This window comes from Nerophis lumbriciformis, linkage group LG27 (assembly GCF_033978685.3).
Source record: "Nerophis lumbriciformis linkage group LG27, RoL_Nlum_v2.1, whole genome shotgun sequence".
NCBI classification, from domain to species: domain Eukaryota; kingdom Metazoa; phylum Chordata; class Actinopteri; order Syngnathiformes; family Syngnathidae; genus Nerophis; species Nerophis lumbriciformis.
This window is the reverse complement of record NC_084574.2, coordinates 38,613,540-38,629,244: the sequence shown is the minus strand read 5'-3', so window position 1 is coordinate 38,629,244 and position 15,705 is coordinate 38,613,540. Positions and strand designations below refer to the sequence as shown.

The 15,705-nt window shown below is 45.5% G+C and overlaps 1 protein-coding gene across 5 annotated transcripts in view; it reads right to left on the bottom strand.

Annotated features, from left to right (window-relative positions):
- LOC133624412 (sodium/calcium exchanger 1-like) overlaps window positions 1-15,705 on the bottom strand; it is a 61,027-nt gene that overhangs the window by 13,481 nt on the left and 31,841 nt on the right. For 3 of the 5 annotated variants that reach the window (XM_061987937.2, XM_061987936.1, XM_061987935.1), the window contains 6 exons: window positions 9,387-11,210; window positions 4,060-4,166; window positions 2,842-2,871; window positions 2,746-2,763; window positions 2,154-2,222; window positions 1,903-2,093 (listed from right to left, as the gene is read on the bottom strand). In XM_061987937.2, the coding sequence (XP_061843921.1) occupies window positions 1,903-2,093; window positions 2,154-2,222; window positions 2,746-2,763; window positions 2,842-2,871; window positions 4,060-4,166; window positions 9,387-11,210 (2,239 nt within the window). Of the gene's footprint in view, window positions 1-1,902; window positions 2,094-2,153; window positions 2,223-2,745; window positions 2,764-2,841; window positions 2,872-4,059; window positions 4,167-9,386; window positions 11,211-15,705 lie in introns of those variants that run through there. The other 2 variants (XR_012051261.1, XM_061987938.2) reach the window with 2 other exon arrangements.

The following is a 15,705-nucleotide window of genomic DNA, read 5'->3' as shown; positions in this document are numbered from 1 at the left end:
CTTAAGTTTCCTCACCCTGCTGCATTGGCCATTGCTGGTGTGTAGTCGGAAGCTGCGGTTGCTCATCATCTCCATGATGAAGCTCACCATATGTTTGTCTGGGATGGTTTCCAGAAGTTTCATATGCAGCCCACGCATCAAGACAGTATCGTATGCAGCTGTGAGGTCCAAGAAGACAGCACCAGCCTTCTCCCCTGCCTGGAAGCTGTCCTCTATGTCTTGACACAGAAGGGTCACCTGGTCCGCCGTGGACCTACCGCTTCGGAAGGCAGCCTGTTCTTTAGGCAGCTGGGGGTCGATCACCGGGTTGAGACGTGCTTGGAGGAGGCGTTCCCAAGACCTTATATGGAACACACAGCAGTGAGATGGGTCGGTATCCCTTAGGGTCATCACTAGGCTTGTTTGGCTTCGGCAGAGTTATCACTTTGGCACGACGCCAGATCTTTGGCAGCTTCAGACATCGGAGACACATGGAGAAGAAGGAGCACAGCCAGACAGTTGCCTTCTTGCCTTGATGTTTTATGTATTCCGGATGGATGCCGTCGATGCCTGGTGCCTTACCCGTTTTCAGCCGTTGGATGGCCTGCCCGATTTCTTGTGTTGTGAAATCGTAAGATAGGTTGAGATCACAGCCTGGTGCCCTGTGCAGCTCACGGAATTTTGCCGATGTTCTTCTGCTGAAGTCCTTGTCTGCATTGGGGTAGCGGCCGTTGCTCAGCAATAGTGACGCGATGGAATTTGCAGTGATGGGACATTGTGCTGGGGTTGTCGACCTGCCCATCAGCTTGTTCATGGTCTGCCACGCCCGACGGCTAGAGTGTGTGAAGTCGATTGATTCCACTGTCTCTGTCCATCTTTACCTGCGTTTCTCATTTAGTCTGCAGATTAAGTTGTTCGCTGCTATATCCCTATCGTCTTTAGTTTGTGATTCTGTGTGGGCGCGAAGTAGATCTTCACATTCGTCATCCCAGCAGGGTACATAGGCTTTGCGTATGCCGCGGGTGTGGGAGACCAGCAACTGCCTTGTTCACTTGCTGTGTGAAGCCTACCCAGTTTGCTTTCCGGAAGTTCCACCTCCTCACATCCTTCCCTTCCACAGGCTGGACCAGAGATTGAATGGTTATGAGCGATGGTCTGTGGTGTGATCGGGGGAACCTGTCCAGAATGCGTCTTACTGGTAGCGGCTCGCTGTCGCAACATTTTGCAAAGGCCAGGTCCGGGTTGGTGGTGCTGTTCCAGCGTGCAGACTAGAAAGTGCGTGGCTCCTTTGGGTCGTATAGGAGTGTCGCATCGGCGGCAGAGGCCCATTCTGCCAGGAATTCACCATCAGCGTTGGAGCTGCTGTCGCCCCACTCTGTGTGCTGGCTGTTGGAATCACCAGCATACATGGCGGGGGCTGGGACATCTGGCAGAGATGTTGGGACAAACCTGGTCGGAGGCGGCTTGTAAATGTTGACGATGGTGGTGTCTTGCACTTTAGTTGTAATCCATTGTACCTCTGCATCGTTTGCGGACTGTGCTATGGCTGACCAAGCCATGTCGTTACGAACGAATGTAGCTATGCCGTGATGTTTGTCGGCGGTGTGACCAGCCAGGGTGTACTCAGGGAGCTTCAGGAAGTTCTTGTTTTCAAGGTGAGTCTCCTGCAGTAGAACTATAGTCACCTTGTTTTTAATGGCGATGATGACGTTGAGTTTAGCGGTGGTAAGGCCTTCAACGTTGAGCTGCAGTAACGCTAAACCAACTAGGCTTTTTGCGGTGTGCAGACGTGGTAAAGACATTAGTTTCGCTTTTGTAGGCTTTTGGAACCTGTAAGCTACTCGTAGGGGAGGCCACGTAGAGGCTGTCTTTGTCTCCCCCACTAAACATGCTAATGTGGCTATATGCTAAGACAACAGATACCTTAAACTCGTACGACCCCTCGATGATGATTTCCACTTTGGTGTTTTGGCCCAACTGAGGTCGGCCCATCTGTGCGATGCGCCTCTCCTGGTCCTCCTTGGTGGGCACACCCTGGTCCTCCTTGGTGGGCACACCCTGGTCCTCCTTGGTGGGCACGCCCTGGTCCTCCTTGGTGGGCACGCCCTGGCTACCTGGTGAGAGACACACAGACTGAAGATGGCCACACACGCCAGGACGTGCAGGTAAATTACCTGAGGTGGTGAAGATGGAGGAGGTGTGGCCTCTGTCTGCTTCCTGCAGCTTCCTGTAGATGTCTTTACCTGTGGGAAGGAAGTGGGAGAAGGTGGTCCCGCCTCCTCCTTTCTCATCCAATCAGTGTCTTCAACCAGCAGAGGACTGTGTGTGTGTGTGTGTGTGTGTGTGTGTTCAACTTGTGGCACATTAAGAGTTGGTTGTGGGTAGCACAGTAGGTTGTGGGTAGCACAGTAGGTTGTGGGTAACACAGTTGGTTGTGGGTAGCACAGTAGGTTGTGGGTAGCACAGTAGGTTAGAGTAGCACAGTAGGTTGTGGGTAGCACAGTAGGTTAGAGTAGCACAGTAGGTTGTGGGTAGCACAGTAGGTTGTGGGTAGCACAGTTGGTTGTGGGTAGCACAGTTTCCAATCAAACTCCTTCCTGAAGCTTCTATATGGAACTACTTCAGGTTGAAAAATGTTCCCAAGAAGAATGTTGTCGTTTTTTTTGCCAGCTCCTTGTCTAGCGCGCTCATCTTTGGAAGTGCGGCCCTCAGGCAGTCAAGTATGACATCATGACTTGGTCACATGACCTGAGAGGAAGAACTCACCTGTTGGGCAAAGTCCACCTGAGAACAGGAGAAGACAGAAGTCAGGAAGAAGAAATTGTCTTCAGAGGAGGAAGAACATCAAGTCCGACATTTTACCTTCTTCTTCTTCTACTTGGAGGAGAACAGCTGGACACACAAAAACACAACAATTAGTCTTCACCCAATATGCACAACAATTAGTCCTCACCCAATATACACAACTATTAGTATTCACCCAATATACACAACTATTAGCATTCACCCAATATACACAATTAGTCTTCATCCAATATACACAACAATTAGTCTTCACCCAATACACACAACAATTAGTCTTCACACAATATATACCAACTAATTAAACAATTGGCTGGTTAAGTAGCTACCAACTAACTAAATAATTAACTAATTAAGTATCTAACCAACTAGTTTAATTATTAAGTAACTGGCAGCTAATAAACTAACTAAATATTTGACTGATTAACGAGAGAACAACTAACAAACTAATTGATTGACTGGTTAACTAGCTAACCAACTAAATAAATCATTAACCAACCAATCAACTTGCTAACCAAACCCCTAAATATGTGACTTTGTAACTTAGACTTAGACTTCCTTTTTTATTTATTATTATAATGTGAAGTTTACAGTACAGATAAGAAGTTGCTTTAGCTGCTTGTAGTGCAGGATAAAAGAGCAATAAGGTGCAGTTATTAGCTAACAACTTACCAAACAGTTAACCAATTAACTAGCTAACCAAAAACCTAAATAAGTGACTTTGTAACTAGCTAACAACTTACTTAACAGTTAACCAATTAACTCGCTAACCAAAAACATAAATTATTGACTGTAACTAGCTAACAACTTACCAAACAACTAACCAATTAACTAGCTAACCAAAAACCTTAATAAGTGATGTTGTAACTAGCTAACAATTAACTTAACAGTTAACCAATTAACTAGCTAACCAAAAACCTTAATACGTGACGTAACTAGCTAACAACTTACTTAACAGTTAACCAATTAACTAGCTAACCAAAAACCTAAATAAGTGACATTGTAACTAGCTAACAACTTACTTAACAGTTAACCAATTGACTAGCTAACCAAAACCTAAATAATTGACTGTGTAACTGGCTCACAACTTACTAAACAGTTAACCGGCAATTAACCAGATAGCCAACTAACTAAACGATTGACTGATTAACTAGCTAAGCAAAAGAGGAACTGATAAATTAGCGAACTAAAGAGTTGAGTGATGAAGTAGCTAACATAATAGCAGTGAGAAGTGATTGGTGGATTACAGCAAGGCCACGCCCACAAGGCCACGCCCACCTTTTCTCTGGCTCATCTCCAGCAGACGAGGCTCACCGAGCTCCAGGAAGAAGTTCTTGTTCTTCTCGTACTGCTCGTCTGCCACCACCTGGATGCTCACGTTCTGACTGGAACCACCGCACGCAGAGCAAGGGAGGAGGAGGAGGAGGAGGAGGAGGAGAAAGAGATCAAGAAAGAGGATGAGAAAAAGAAGAAGAAGAAGAAGAAGGAGAAGAAGAAAGAGGAGGAGAAGAAGCAAAAGAAGAAAGGACGAGAAGAAGAAGAAAGAGGATAATAAGAAGGAGGAGGAGAAGGATGAGGAGATGAAGAAAGAGGATGAGAAGAAGAAGAAAGAGGAAAAGAAGAAGAAGAAAAAGAATGAGATGAAAAAAGAGGATGAAAAGAAGAAGAAAGAGGAGGAGGAGGAGAAGAAAGAGTAGAAGAAGAAGAAGAAGTAGTAGAAGAAGAAGAAGAAGAAGAAAAAGAAGAAGAAGAAAGAGGAGAAGCAGAAGGCGGAGGAGGAGAAGGAGTAAGAGATGAAGAAGGAGGAGGAGGAGGAGGAGGACAAGCAGTAGGAGATGCAAAAAGAGGAGGAGGAGAAGAGGAAGAAGGAGAAGAAAGAGGAGAATAAGAAGCAGAAGAAGAAGAAGAAGAAGAAGAAGAAGAAAGAGAAGAATGAGATGAAGAAAGAAGATGAGAAAAAGAAGAAGAAGAACAAGAAGAAGGAGGGGGAATGAAGAAAGGAGGAACAGAAGAAGAAGAAAGAAGAATGAGATGAAGAAAGAGGATGAAGAAGAAGAAGAAGAAGAAGACGATGAGAAGAAGAAGAAGGAGGGGAAGAAAGAGGAGATGAAGGAGAACAAGAAGAAGAAGAAAAAAAGAAGAAAGAGGAGAAGAAGAAGATGATAGCAGAGAAGAAGAAGAAGAAGAAGAGGCAGAAGAAGAAGAAGAAGAAGAAGAAGAAGAAGAAGAAGAAGAAGAAGAAGAAGAAGAAAGACGAGGATGAGATGAAAAAGAAGAAAGAAAAGAGAAGGTGAAGAAAAAGAAGAAGAAAGTGGAGAAGAACAAGAAAAAGAAGAAGAGGAAGGAGAAGAGGAAGAAGAAGGGGAAGAAAGAGGAGAACAAGAAAAAAAAGAAGAAAGAGAAGAAGAAAGAGGAGAAGGAGGAGAATAAAGAGGAGGAGGAGAAGCAGAAGAAGAAAGGATGAGAAAAAGAAGAAAGAGGAGAATAAGAAAGAGGAGAAGGAGGAGGAGATGAAGAAAGAGGATGAGAAGAAGAAGAAAGAGGAAAAGAAGAAAGAGGAAAAGAAGAAGAAGAAAAAAGAGAAGAATGAAAGAAGAATGAAAGAAGAAGAAGGAGAAGTAGAAGAAGAAGAAGAAGAAGAAGGAAGAAAAAGAAGAAAGAGAAGAAGAAAGAGGAGAAGGAGGAGAATAAAGAGGAGGAGGAGAAGCAGAAGAAGAAAGGATGAGAAAAAGAAGAAAGAGGAGAATAAAAAAGAGGAGAAGGAGGAGGAGATGAAGAAAGAGGATGAGAAGAAGAAGAAAGAGGAAAAGAAGAAAGAGGAAAAGAAGAAGAAGAAGAAAGAGAAGAATGAAATGAAGAAAGAGGATGAAAAATAGAAGAAAGAGGAGAAGAAGAAAGAGTAGAAGACAAAGAAGAAAAAGAAGCAGAAAAAGAAGAAGAAGAAAAAGAAGCAGAAAAAGAAGAAGAAGAAGAAGAAGAAGGAGAAGTAGAAGAAGAAGAAGAAGAAGAAGGAAAAAAAGGAGAAGAAGGGGGAGAAGAAGAAAGATGAGAAGCAGAAGGAGGAGGAGGAGGAGAAAGAGACAGAAAAGAAGAAGCGAAGAAGAACGAGAGGAAGGAGAAAAAGAAAGGGAAGAAAGAGGATACAAAGGAGAACAAGAAGACAGACGAGGAGAAGAAGAAGAAGCATAAAGACGAGGAAAAGAAGAAGGAAGAGGAAAAGAAGAAGGAGAAGAAGAAGAAAAAGAAAAAGAAGAAGGAGAAGAAGATGAAAGACAAGGAGAAGAAGAAGAAAAAGAAGGAGGAGAAGGAGGAGGAGGAGAAGAAGGAGAAGGAGAAAAAGAAGAAGAAAAAGAAGAAGGAGGAGAAGAAGAAAACGAAAAAGGAGGTGGAGGAGGAGGAAGACAAGAAAAAGGAGTAGAAGAAGAAGAAAAAGAAGGAGAAGGAGAAGAAGAAGATGAGGAAAAGGAGGAGAAGGAGATCAAGAAAGAGGATGAAAAGAAGAAGAAGAAGAAGAAGGAGAAGAAGAAAGAGGAGGAGAAGAAAAAGAAGGAGGAGGAGAAGAAGAAAGAGGAGGAGGGGGAGGAAAAAGAAAGAGGAGGAGAAGTAGAAGAAAGAGGAAGAGAAGAAGAAATAGGATGAGAAGCAGAAGAAAGAGACAAAGAAGAAGAAGAAGAAGAAGAAGATGATGAAAAAGAAGAAGGAAAAAGAAGAAGAAGAAAGAGGAGGAGGAGAAGTACAAGAAGAAGAAGAAGGAGAAGGAGAAGGAGAGGAAGGAGAATAGGAAGAAGAAGGGGAAGAAAGAGAAGAACGAGAAGAAGAAGAAAAAGAAGAAAGAAGAAAAAGAAGAAGAATAAGTAGGAGGAGGAGAAGAAGAAGTAGAAGAAGAAAAAGAAGAAGGAGAGGAAGGAGAAGAAGGGGAAGAAAGAGAAGGATGAGAAGAAGAAGAAAAAGAAGAAAGAAGAAAAAGAAGAAAGAAGAATAAGTAGAAGGAGGAGAAGAAGAAGTAGATGAAGAAGAAGAAGGAGAAGAAGAAGATGGAGGAGGAAAAGAAGGAGGAGGAGAAGAAGGAGAAGGGGAAGGAGAAGAAGAAGGAAAAAAAGAAGAAGAAAAAGAAGAAGGAGGAGAAGAAGAGGACGAAGAAGGAGGTGGAGGAGGAGGAATAGAAGAAAAAGTAGGAGGAGAAGAAGAAGAAGTAGAAGAAGAAAAAGAAGGAAAAGAAGAAAATGGAGGAAAAGGAGGAGAAGGAGATCAAGAAAGAGGAGGAGAAGAAGAAGACAAAGAAGAAGATGATGAAAAAGAAGAAGGAAAAAGAAGAAGAAGAAAGAGGAGGAGGAGAAGTACAAGAAGAAGAAGAAGAAGAAGGAGAAGGAGAGGAAGGAGAATAGGAAGAAGAAGGGGAAGAAAGAGAAGAATGAGGAGGAGAAGAAAAAGAAGAAGAATAAGTAGAAGGAGGAGAAGAAGTAGAAGAAGAAAAAGAAGAAGGAGAGGAAGGAGAATAGGAAGAAGAAGGAGAAGAAGAAGATGGAGGAGGAAAAGAAGAAGGAGAAGGAGAAGGGGAAGGAGAAGAAGAAGGGAAAAAAGAAGAAGAAAAAGAAGAAGGAGGAGAAGAAGAGGACGAAGAAGGAGGTGGAGGAGAAGAAGAAGAAGTAGAAGAAGAAAAAGAAGGAAAAGAAGAAGATGGAGGAAAAGGAGGAGAAGGAGATCAAGAAAGAGGATGAGAAGAAGAAGACAAAGAAGGACAAGAAGAAAGAGGAGGAGGAGAAGAAGGAGGAGGAGAAGACGAAAGAGGAGGAGGAGGAGAAAAAGAAAGAGGAGGAGAAGTAGAAGAAAGAGGAGGAGAAGAAAAAAGATGATGAGAAGAAGAAGAAGAAGAAGAAGAAGAAAAAGAAGGAGAAGAAAGAGAGGAAGGAGAATAGGAAGAAGGGGAAGAAAGAGAAGAATGAGAAGAAGAAGAAAAAGAAGAAAGAAGAAAAAGAAGAAGAATAAGTAGAAGGAGGAGAAAAAGAAGTAGAAGAAGAAAAAGAAGGAGGAGAAGAAGAAGATGGAGGAGGAAAAGACGAAAAAGAAGAAAAAGAAAAAGGAGGGGGCGAAGAAGAAGAAGGGGGAAAAGAGGAGAAGAAGAAGAAAGAGGAGAAGGAGAAGAAGAAGAAAAAGAAGAAGAAGAAAGGAGAAGATGAAGAAAGAGGATGAGAAGAAAAAGGAAAAGAAGAAAGAGGAGGAGAAGAAGAAAACGAAGAAGAAGAAGAAGAAGAAGAAGAAGAAGAAGAAGAAGAAGAAGGAGGACGAGGGGAAGACAAAGAAAAAGGAAAAGAACAAAGAGAAGGAGAAGAAGAAGAAGAAGATGAAGAAAAAGACGAAGAGGAAAAAGGAGAATGAGAAAAAGAAGAAGAAGAAGGAGAGGAAGGAAAAGAAGAAGGGGAAGAAAGAGGAGACAAAGGAGAAAAAGAAGAAGAAGAAGAAAGACAAGGAGAAGAAGAAGGAGGAGAATGAGAAGAAGAAGAAAAAAAGAGAAGAAAAAGAAGAAGAAAGAGGAGAAGGAGAAAGAGGAGAAGAATAAGAAGAACAACAAAGAGGAGAAGAAGACGATGATGACGACGACGACGACGACGACGAAGAAGAAGGGGAAGAAAGAGGAGACGAAGGAGAACAAGAAAAAGAAAGAGGAGAACAAGAAGAAGAAAGAGAAGGAGGAGAAGAAGAAGGAGACGGAAAAGAAGAAGAGAAGAAGAAGAAGGCGAGTAAGGAGAAGAAGAAGGGGAAGAAAGAGGAAACAAAGGAGAACAAGAAGAAAGTCGAGGAGAACAAGAAGAAAAAGAAAGACGAGGAGAAGAAGAAGAAGGTGGAGAAGAAGAAGGAGAAGATGAAGAAGAAAAAGAAGAAGGAGAAGAAGATGAAAGGCGAGGAGCAGAAGAAGAAGAAGAAAAAGAAGGAGCAGAAGAAGAAGAAGGAGGAGGAGGAGGAGAAGAAGAAAAAGAAGAAGGAGGAGGAGAAGACGAAAACGGAGGAGGAGGAGATCAAGAAAGAGGATGAGAAGAAGAAGGTGAAGAAGAAAGAGGAGAAGTAGAAGGAGGGGAAGAAGAAAGAGGAGGAGGAGGAGAAAAAGAAAGAGGAGAAGAAGAAGGAGGAGAAGAAGAAAGAGGAGGAGGAGGAGAAAAAGAAAGAGGAGGAGGAGAAGAAGTAGAAAAAAGAAGAGAAGAAGAAGAAGAAGAAGAAAGAGGATGAGAAGAAGGAGGAGGAGAAGAAGATGAGGAGGAGAAGAAGAGGAGGAGGAGGGAGGGGGAGGAAGAGAAGAAAGAGAAGAATGAGATGAAGAAAGAGGATGAGAAGAAGAAGAAGAAGAAGAAGGAGAAGGAGGAGAAGAAGGACAAGGAGAAGAAGAAGAAGAAAAAGAAGAACAAAAAGAAGGAGAAAAAGAAGGAGAAGAAGAAGAAGAAAAAGGAGTAGGAGAAGAAGAAGAAGTAGAAGAAGAAAAAGAAGGAGAAGGAGAAGAAGAAGATGAGGAAAAGGAGGAGAAGAAGAAGGAGAAGAAGGAGAAAAAGAAGGAGGAGAAGAAGGAGAAGAAGAAGAAGTATGAATAATAACCAAAAGTAAGAATTCTTGCTCACCATATTTCATTGTTGTGAAATTGCAGGACACCATAATTGTCCTCAAAGTGTCGTCCTCCACCTTTAGCACTGCCTTCAAGTGTTCTGTACGGCAGCAGAACAAGCCCTCTGGATCCTGAACTCCTCAGCACCTTCACCTCCATCACGCCCACACTTTCACTCACACTCAGCATCTCCTCCTCCAAGCTGAAGATGCCCGCGTGGTCGTCATCCAAGATGGCGACGGTGGCGGTGGAGCACACACCTAAAGTGACGTGGGATTCTTCCTCTTCCTGGTGGGACGTCAGCCTCACGTCGCTCAGGTGCACCAGGAAGTGCTCCTCCTCTTCAAAGATGTCGTCATCCATGATGTCCACGAGGATCTCCTTGACCGTCTCGCCTGCTGCGAACACCAAGGTTCCGCGGGCCGAGCGGTAGTCTGACCCGGCGATGGCGGTGCCGTCTTGTGTGTGGTAGTCCACGGCGACCGTCGCGCTGAGGCCGCCGCCTCGTCGAACCACGTTCAACGCCACGCTGCCGCAGTTCTCCACACATTGATAGCTGGAGGACTGGAAGAAGACCTCGCAGGAGGACCTGTTTGTTCTTGTCTGGTGGGTCGCCATCTTCTTTGGGACGTCGGCTGTTCCTGTCGTGTTGAACGCCATCAGCTGCTTCGCTTTCAACTCCGCTTCTTCCGATCTCAAGCCACGCTCGCCACTCGGCAGCTCCTCCTTGCCCTGCGGTGGCTCCCTGCACCGTTGCAGCTCCCCACCCTGCAGAAACTCTTCGTCCCTTTGCAGCTCCTCCTTACTCCGCGGTGGCTCCCTGCCCCGTTGCAGCTCCCCACCCTGCAGAAGCTCCCCACCCTGCAGAAGCTCTTCGTCCCTTTGCAGCTCCTCCTTGCTCCGCGGTGGCTCCCTGCCCCGTTGCATTTCCTCACCCTGTCGAAGCTCTTCGCCCCGTCGCAGATCCTGGCCCCCTGGCAGGAAGCTTCCAACATTCATTTCCACGTCAGCTTTGGAGGGAGAATCCGGCCGGCCTTCGGTCTCGATAATGACGCCCCTGTGCTTCCCGGCTCGGTAGCGCTTGTACACGTACTTGTAGAAGAGCAGGCGGCGGTCGGCGACGTACGCCAAGCCCACGCACACGGGAAAGAAGAAGAGCGTGAGAAGCCCCTCCCAGATCTGAACGACGCCCGGCGAGAATACGGCCAGGATGAGGTAGAGCCAGGTGTAGGCGAAGACGCTCCAGGCGGCCGTGACGAAGAAGACGCGCAAGTGTTTGACTCGCCGCGTTTGCCCGTCGGGGATGACGTAGACGCAGAGGCCGATGATGACGAACATGTTAAAGGCGGCGCTTCCCACGATGGTGTTGGGGCCCAGCTCGCCGGCGTCAAAGTTGTGACCGCAGACTTCCACCACGGACAGAAGGATTTCTGGCGCCGAGGAGCCCAGCGCCATGAGGGTCAGGTTGGACACGGTCTCGTTCCAGACCCTCACGGTGGCGGTCTCCTTCTGGCCGTTGGCGTTCTTGATGGTGACCCGCCTCTCCTGGGACGTGATGACCTGGATGGACGCCATGAAGCGGTCGGCGATGATGGACACGCCCAGGAACATGTACGCCAGGCCCGCAAAATAGATGCTGGCCCGAGCCACTCGCTCGGAGAAGGCGGGGTCTTCCGGCCGCCACACCGACAAGATGACGCCATCTTTGCACTCGCTGCTGCCGCCACATTTGCTGTGATTGGTCGGCGTGTGGTTGGTGGGAGGAGCCTGTGAGCACGCCAGGTTCAAACACGCCAACAGCAGGAGTGATGATGTCATCATGGCGATGATGACCACCAGCCTGCCGCACACAAACATACCATTATTATTATTATACTTATTTATATTGATGTATCATTATTATTATTATACTTATCACATGATATGTCATTATGGGTCTGCTGCAATGCATATTATTATTGCTCACACTTCAAACTTTATTCTTCATCTTATTATAGTTCCAACACATTTCTCTTACCGCAACGAGACAAACCGGCCAACGAACCCCCACATATGTTATACCGTTGGAAAGGTTTTGTTCGCGCCCATGGGCATATTTTAAATTGGGAACATTTCAAGTTACCATGGCGATTCTATTCAAGAATAAACAAAAACATGGGCCAATTGAATGGGAACGCACCTTTATAATGGCGAATATTTCCGCGAGATTACCTCAGCTACACTTTCACGTAGCTTGGTGCTTAGCGTCTCATTTTGTTCACACACTTGTCTACTTTAATCCTGGCTAAAAAGTTTTAATGTCCAATGTTTGCTTCTGTCTGGATGGCCATCGTAGTGAGGCTAGCGCCATCGGCTCAGCCTTTCCCCATTAAAGCGGATGGCTCACACTGTAATTTTCTAGAGCATAAAAGCTCCTGAAAATGTGCTTTTCTTTGGTGAACAACCTGTCCTCACGGCCACATCTTTTATGCCACTGTCATGTGTTTCGGTGAAAACGTTGACAGACATGTCCTCTCTCAGAAAATGTCACTTTTATGGAGCTCATGTGTCCCATGTGGCTTCTGGTGGCCCTCAAAGCCAAGAAAGTCAGCTAAATCTCTCATTGAGGCCTATGTTAGATGTCAGTGCCAAAAAACACCATCCATCCATCCATCCATCTTCTTCCGCTTATCCGAGGTCGGGTCGCGGGGGCAGCAACCTAAACAGGGAAGCCCAGACTTCCCTCTCCCCAGCCACTTGGTCCAGCTCTTCCCGGGGGATCCCGAGGCGTTCCCAGGCCAGCCGGGAGACATAGTCTTCCCAACGTGTCCTGGGTCTTCCCCGTGGCCTCCTACTGGTCGGACGTGCCCTAAACACCTCCCTAGGGAGGCGTTCGGGTGGCATCCTGAGCAGATGCCCGAACTACCCCATCTGGCTCCTCTCGATGTGGAGGAGCAGCGGCTTTACTTTGAGCTCCTCCCGGATGGCAGAGCTTCTCACCCTATCTCTAAGGGAGAGCCCCGCCACCCGGCGGAGGAAACTCATTTCGGCCGCTTGTACCCGTGATCTTGTCCTTTCGGTCATAACCCAAAGCTCATGACCATAGGTGAGGATGGGAACGTAGATCGACCGGTAAATTGAGAGCTTTGCCTTCCGGCTCAGCTCCTTCTTCACCACAACGGATCGATACAGCGTCCGCATTACTGAAGATGCCGCACCGATCCGCCTGTCAATCTCAAGATCCACTCTTCCCTCACTCGTGAACAAGATTCTGAGGTACTTGAACTCCTCCACTTGGAGCAGGGTGTCCTCCCCAACCCGGAGATGGCACTCCACCCTTTTCCGGGCGAGAACCATGGACTCGGACTTGGAGGTGCTGATTCTCATCCCAGTCGCTTCACACTCGGCTGCAAACTGATCCAGTGAGAGCTGAAGATCCTGGCCAGATGAAGCCATCAGGACCACATCATCTGCAAAAAGCAGAGACCTAATCCTGCATCCACCAAACCGGATCCCCTCAACGCCTTGACTGCGCCTAGAAATTCTGTCCATAAAAGTTATGAACAGAATGGGTGACAAAGGGCAGCCTTGGCGGAGTCCAATCCTCACTGGAAAAGTGTCCGACTTACTGCCGGCAATGCGGACCAAGCTCTGGCACTGATCATACAGGGAGCGGACCGCCACAATCAGACAGTCCGATACCCCATACTCTCTGAGCACTCCCCACAGGACTTCCCGAGGGACACGGTCGAATGCCTTCTCCAAGTCCACAAAGCACATTTATACTGGTTGGGCAAACTCCCATGCACCCTCAAGGACCCTGCCGAGAGTATAGAGCTGGTCCACAGTTCCACGACCAGGACGAAAACCGCACTGTTCTTCCTGAATGCGAGGTTCGACTATCCGGCGTAGCCTCCTCTCCAGTACACCTGAATAGACCTTACCGGGAAGGCTGGAAGTGTGGTCCCAGGATAGTTGGAACACACCATCCGGTTCCTCTTCGTAAAGAGAGGAACCACCACCCCGGTCTGCCAATCCAGAGGTACCGCCCCCGATGTCCACGCGATGTTGCAGAGTCTTGTCAACCAAGACAGCCCCACAGCATCCAGAGTCTTAAGGAACTCCGGGTGGATCTCATCCACCCTCGGGGCCTTGCTACCGAGGAGCTTTTTAACTACCTCAGCAACCTCAGCCCCAGAAATAGGAGAGACCACCACAGATTAACCAGGAACTGCTTCCTCATAAAAAGACGTGTTGGTGGGATTAAGGAGGTCATCGAAGTATTCCCTCCACCGATTCACAACATCCGCAGTCGAGGTCAGCAGAACACCATCCTCACCATACACGGTGTTGATAGTGCACTGCTTCCCCTTCCTGAGGCGGCGGATGTTGGTCCAGAATCGCTTCGAAGCCGTCCGGAAGTCGTTTTCCATGGCTTCCCCGAACTCCTCCCATGCCCGAGTTTTTGCACACAACATACAGTAGACACACAACATACAGTTGACACACAACATACAGTAAACATACAACATACAGTAGGCACACAACATACAGTACACACAACATGCAGTAGACACAACATACAGTAGACACAACATACAGTAGACACAAAACATGCAGTAGACACACAACACACAGTAGACACAACATACAGTAGACACACAACATGCAGTAGACACAACATACAGTAGACACAACATACAGTAGGCACACAACATATAGTAGACACAACATACAGTAGACACACAACATCCAGTAGGCACACAACATACAGTAGACACACAACATACAGTAGGCACACAACATGCAGTAGACACACAACATACAGTAGACACAACATACAGTAGACACACAACATACAGTAGACACAACATACAGTAGGCACACAACATTCAGTAGACACACAACATACAGTACACACAACATACAGTAGACACACAACATACAGTAGGCACACAATATACATTAGACACACAACATACAGTAGGTACACAACATACAGTAGACACACAACATACAGTACTAGACACACAACATACTGTATGTACACAATTCAGTACAATAATCATCTTTTTTTAAGTTTGCTATCAGTTAGCATGAGAACGTTAGCATGCTAGCTATTTTTTTGCTAGTGTCTCTTTTATTAGCATGCTAACGTTTAATGCTAGCTTTTTTGCTACTTTCTATGTCAACGCCAACAAATACTGCATTTTGCTATTTCTTCTTACCGAGTCATGTGCTAGCTTCTTAACATTAGCATGCTAGTATGCTAACATTAGCATTAAGAAGTTTCCAGCTAATATTACACTTTTTTGTCTAATTCCGCAGCCACACACCTTAGAGTCATATAACTTGGAACGTGACACTTATTAACTGTTAACGTGCTAACTTTAGCGTGCTAGCACGCTAACATTACAGTGCTAACTTTTTAGCTAGCTTTATGTTTTTTTTCTTCTCTAATTACACAGCCATACACCTTACAGTCACATAATTTGGTATGTGACACATGCTAACCGTTAGCATGTTTATGTCTGCATGCTAGCATGCTAACATTAAAGTGCTAGCTTTTTGAGCTAATTTTGGAAATGTTTATCCTAGAATCATTTAACTTTGTATGTGACAGCTGTTAACTGTTAGTGTGCTAACGTAAGTATGTTAACAATAAAGTGCTAACTTTTTTTGCAAACGTTACACTTTTTTTCTCTAATTCCGCAGCCCTACACCCTACAGTCATAGTACTTGAAACATGCCAACTGTATGCATGTTTACGTTAGCATGTTAGCATGCTAAGATTAAAGTGCTCGCTTTTTGAGCTAATTTTGCAACCGTTTACCTTACAGTCATAGAACTTGGCATGTGACACTTGTTAACTGCTAGCATGCATATGTAGCATGCTAACCTTACAGTGCTATCTTTTTTAGCTTTTTGTGTACTCTGTTTTCTGTAATTCCCCAGCCATACACCTTAGAGTCATATAACTTGATATGTGACACATGCTAACTATTATTATGGTCACCTTAGCTTGCTAGCATGCTGACATTAGCGTGCTAACTTTTTGAGCTAGTTTTGCTACCGTTTACCCCAGAATCATATTACTTGGTATGTGACACTTGTTCACTTTTAGCATGCAAATGCTAGCATGCTAGCTAGCTAACTTAAACAGCCAAACTTTTTCATCTACTTTTACACTTTTTTCTCTATTTCCGAAGCCATACAACTTACATTTTTGTTAATTGACGTGTGAGACATGCTAACTGTTAGAATGTCATCGTTAGCACATTTGCTAAGTGTTAGCATTTTAATGTGCTCATGCTAACGTTTTAGGCTAGCTCTGTAATTCTTTTTGTACAGTTACA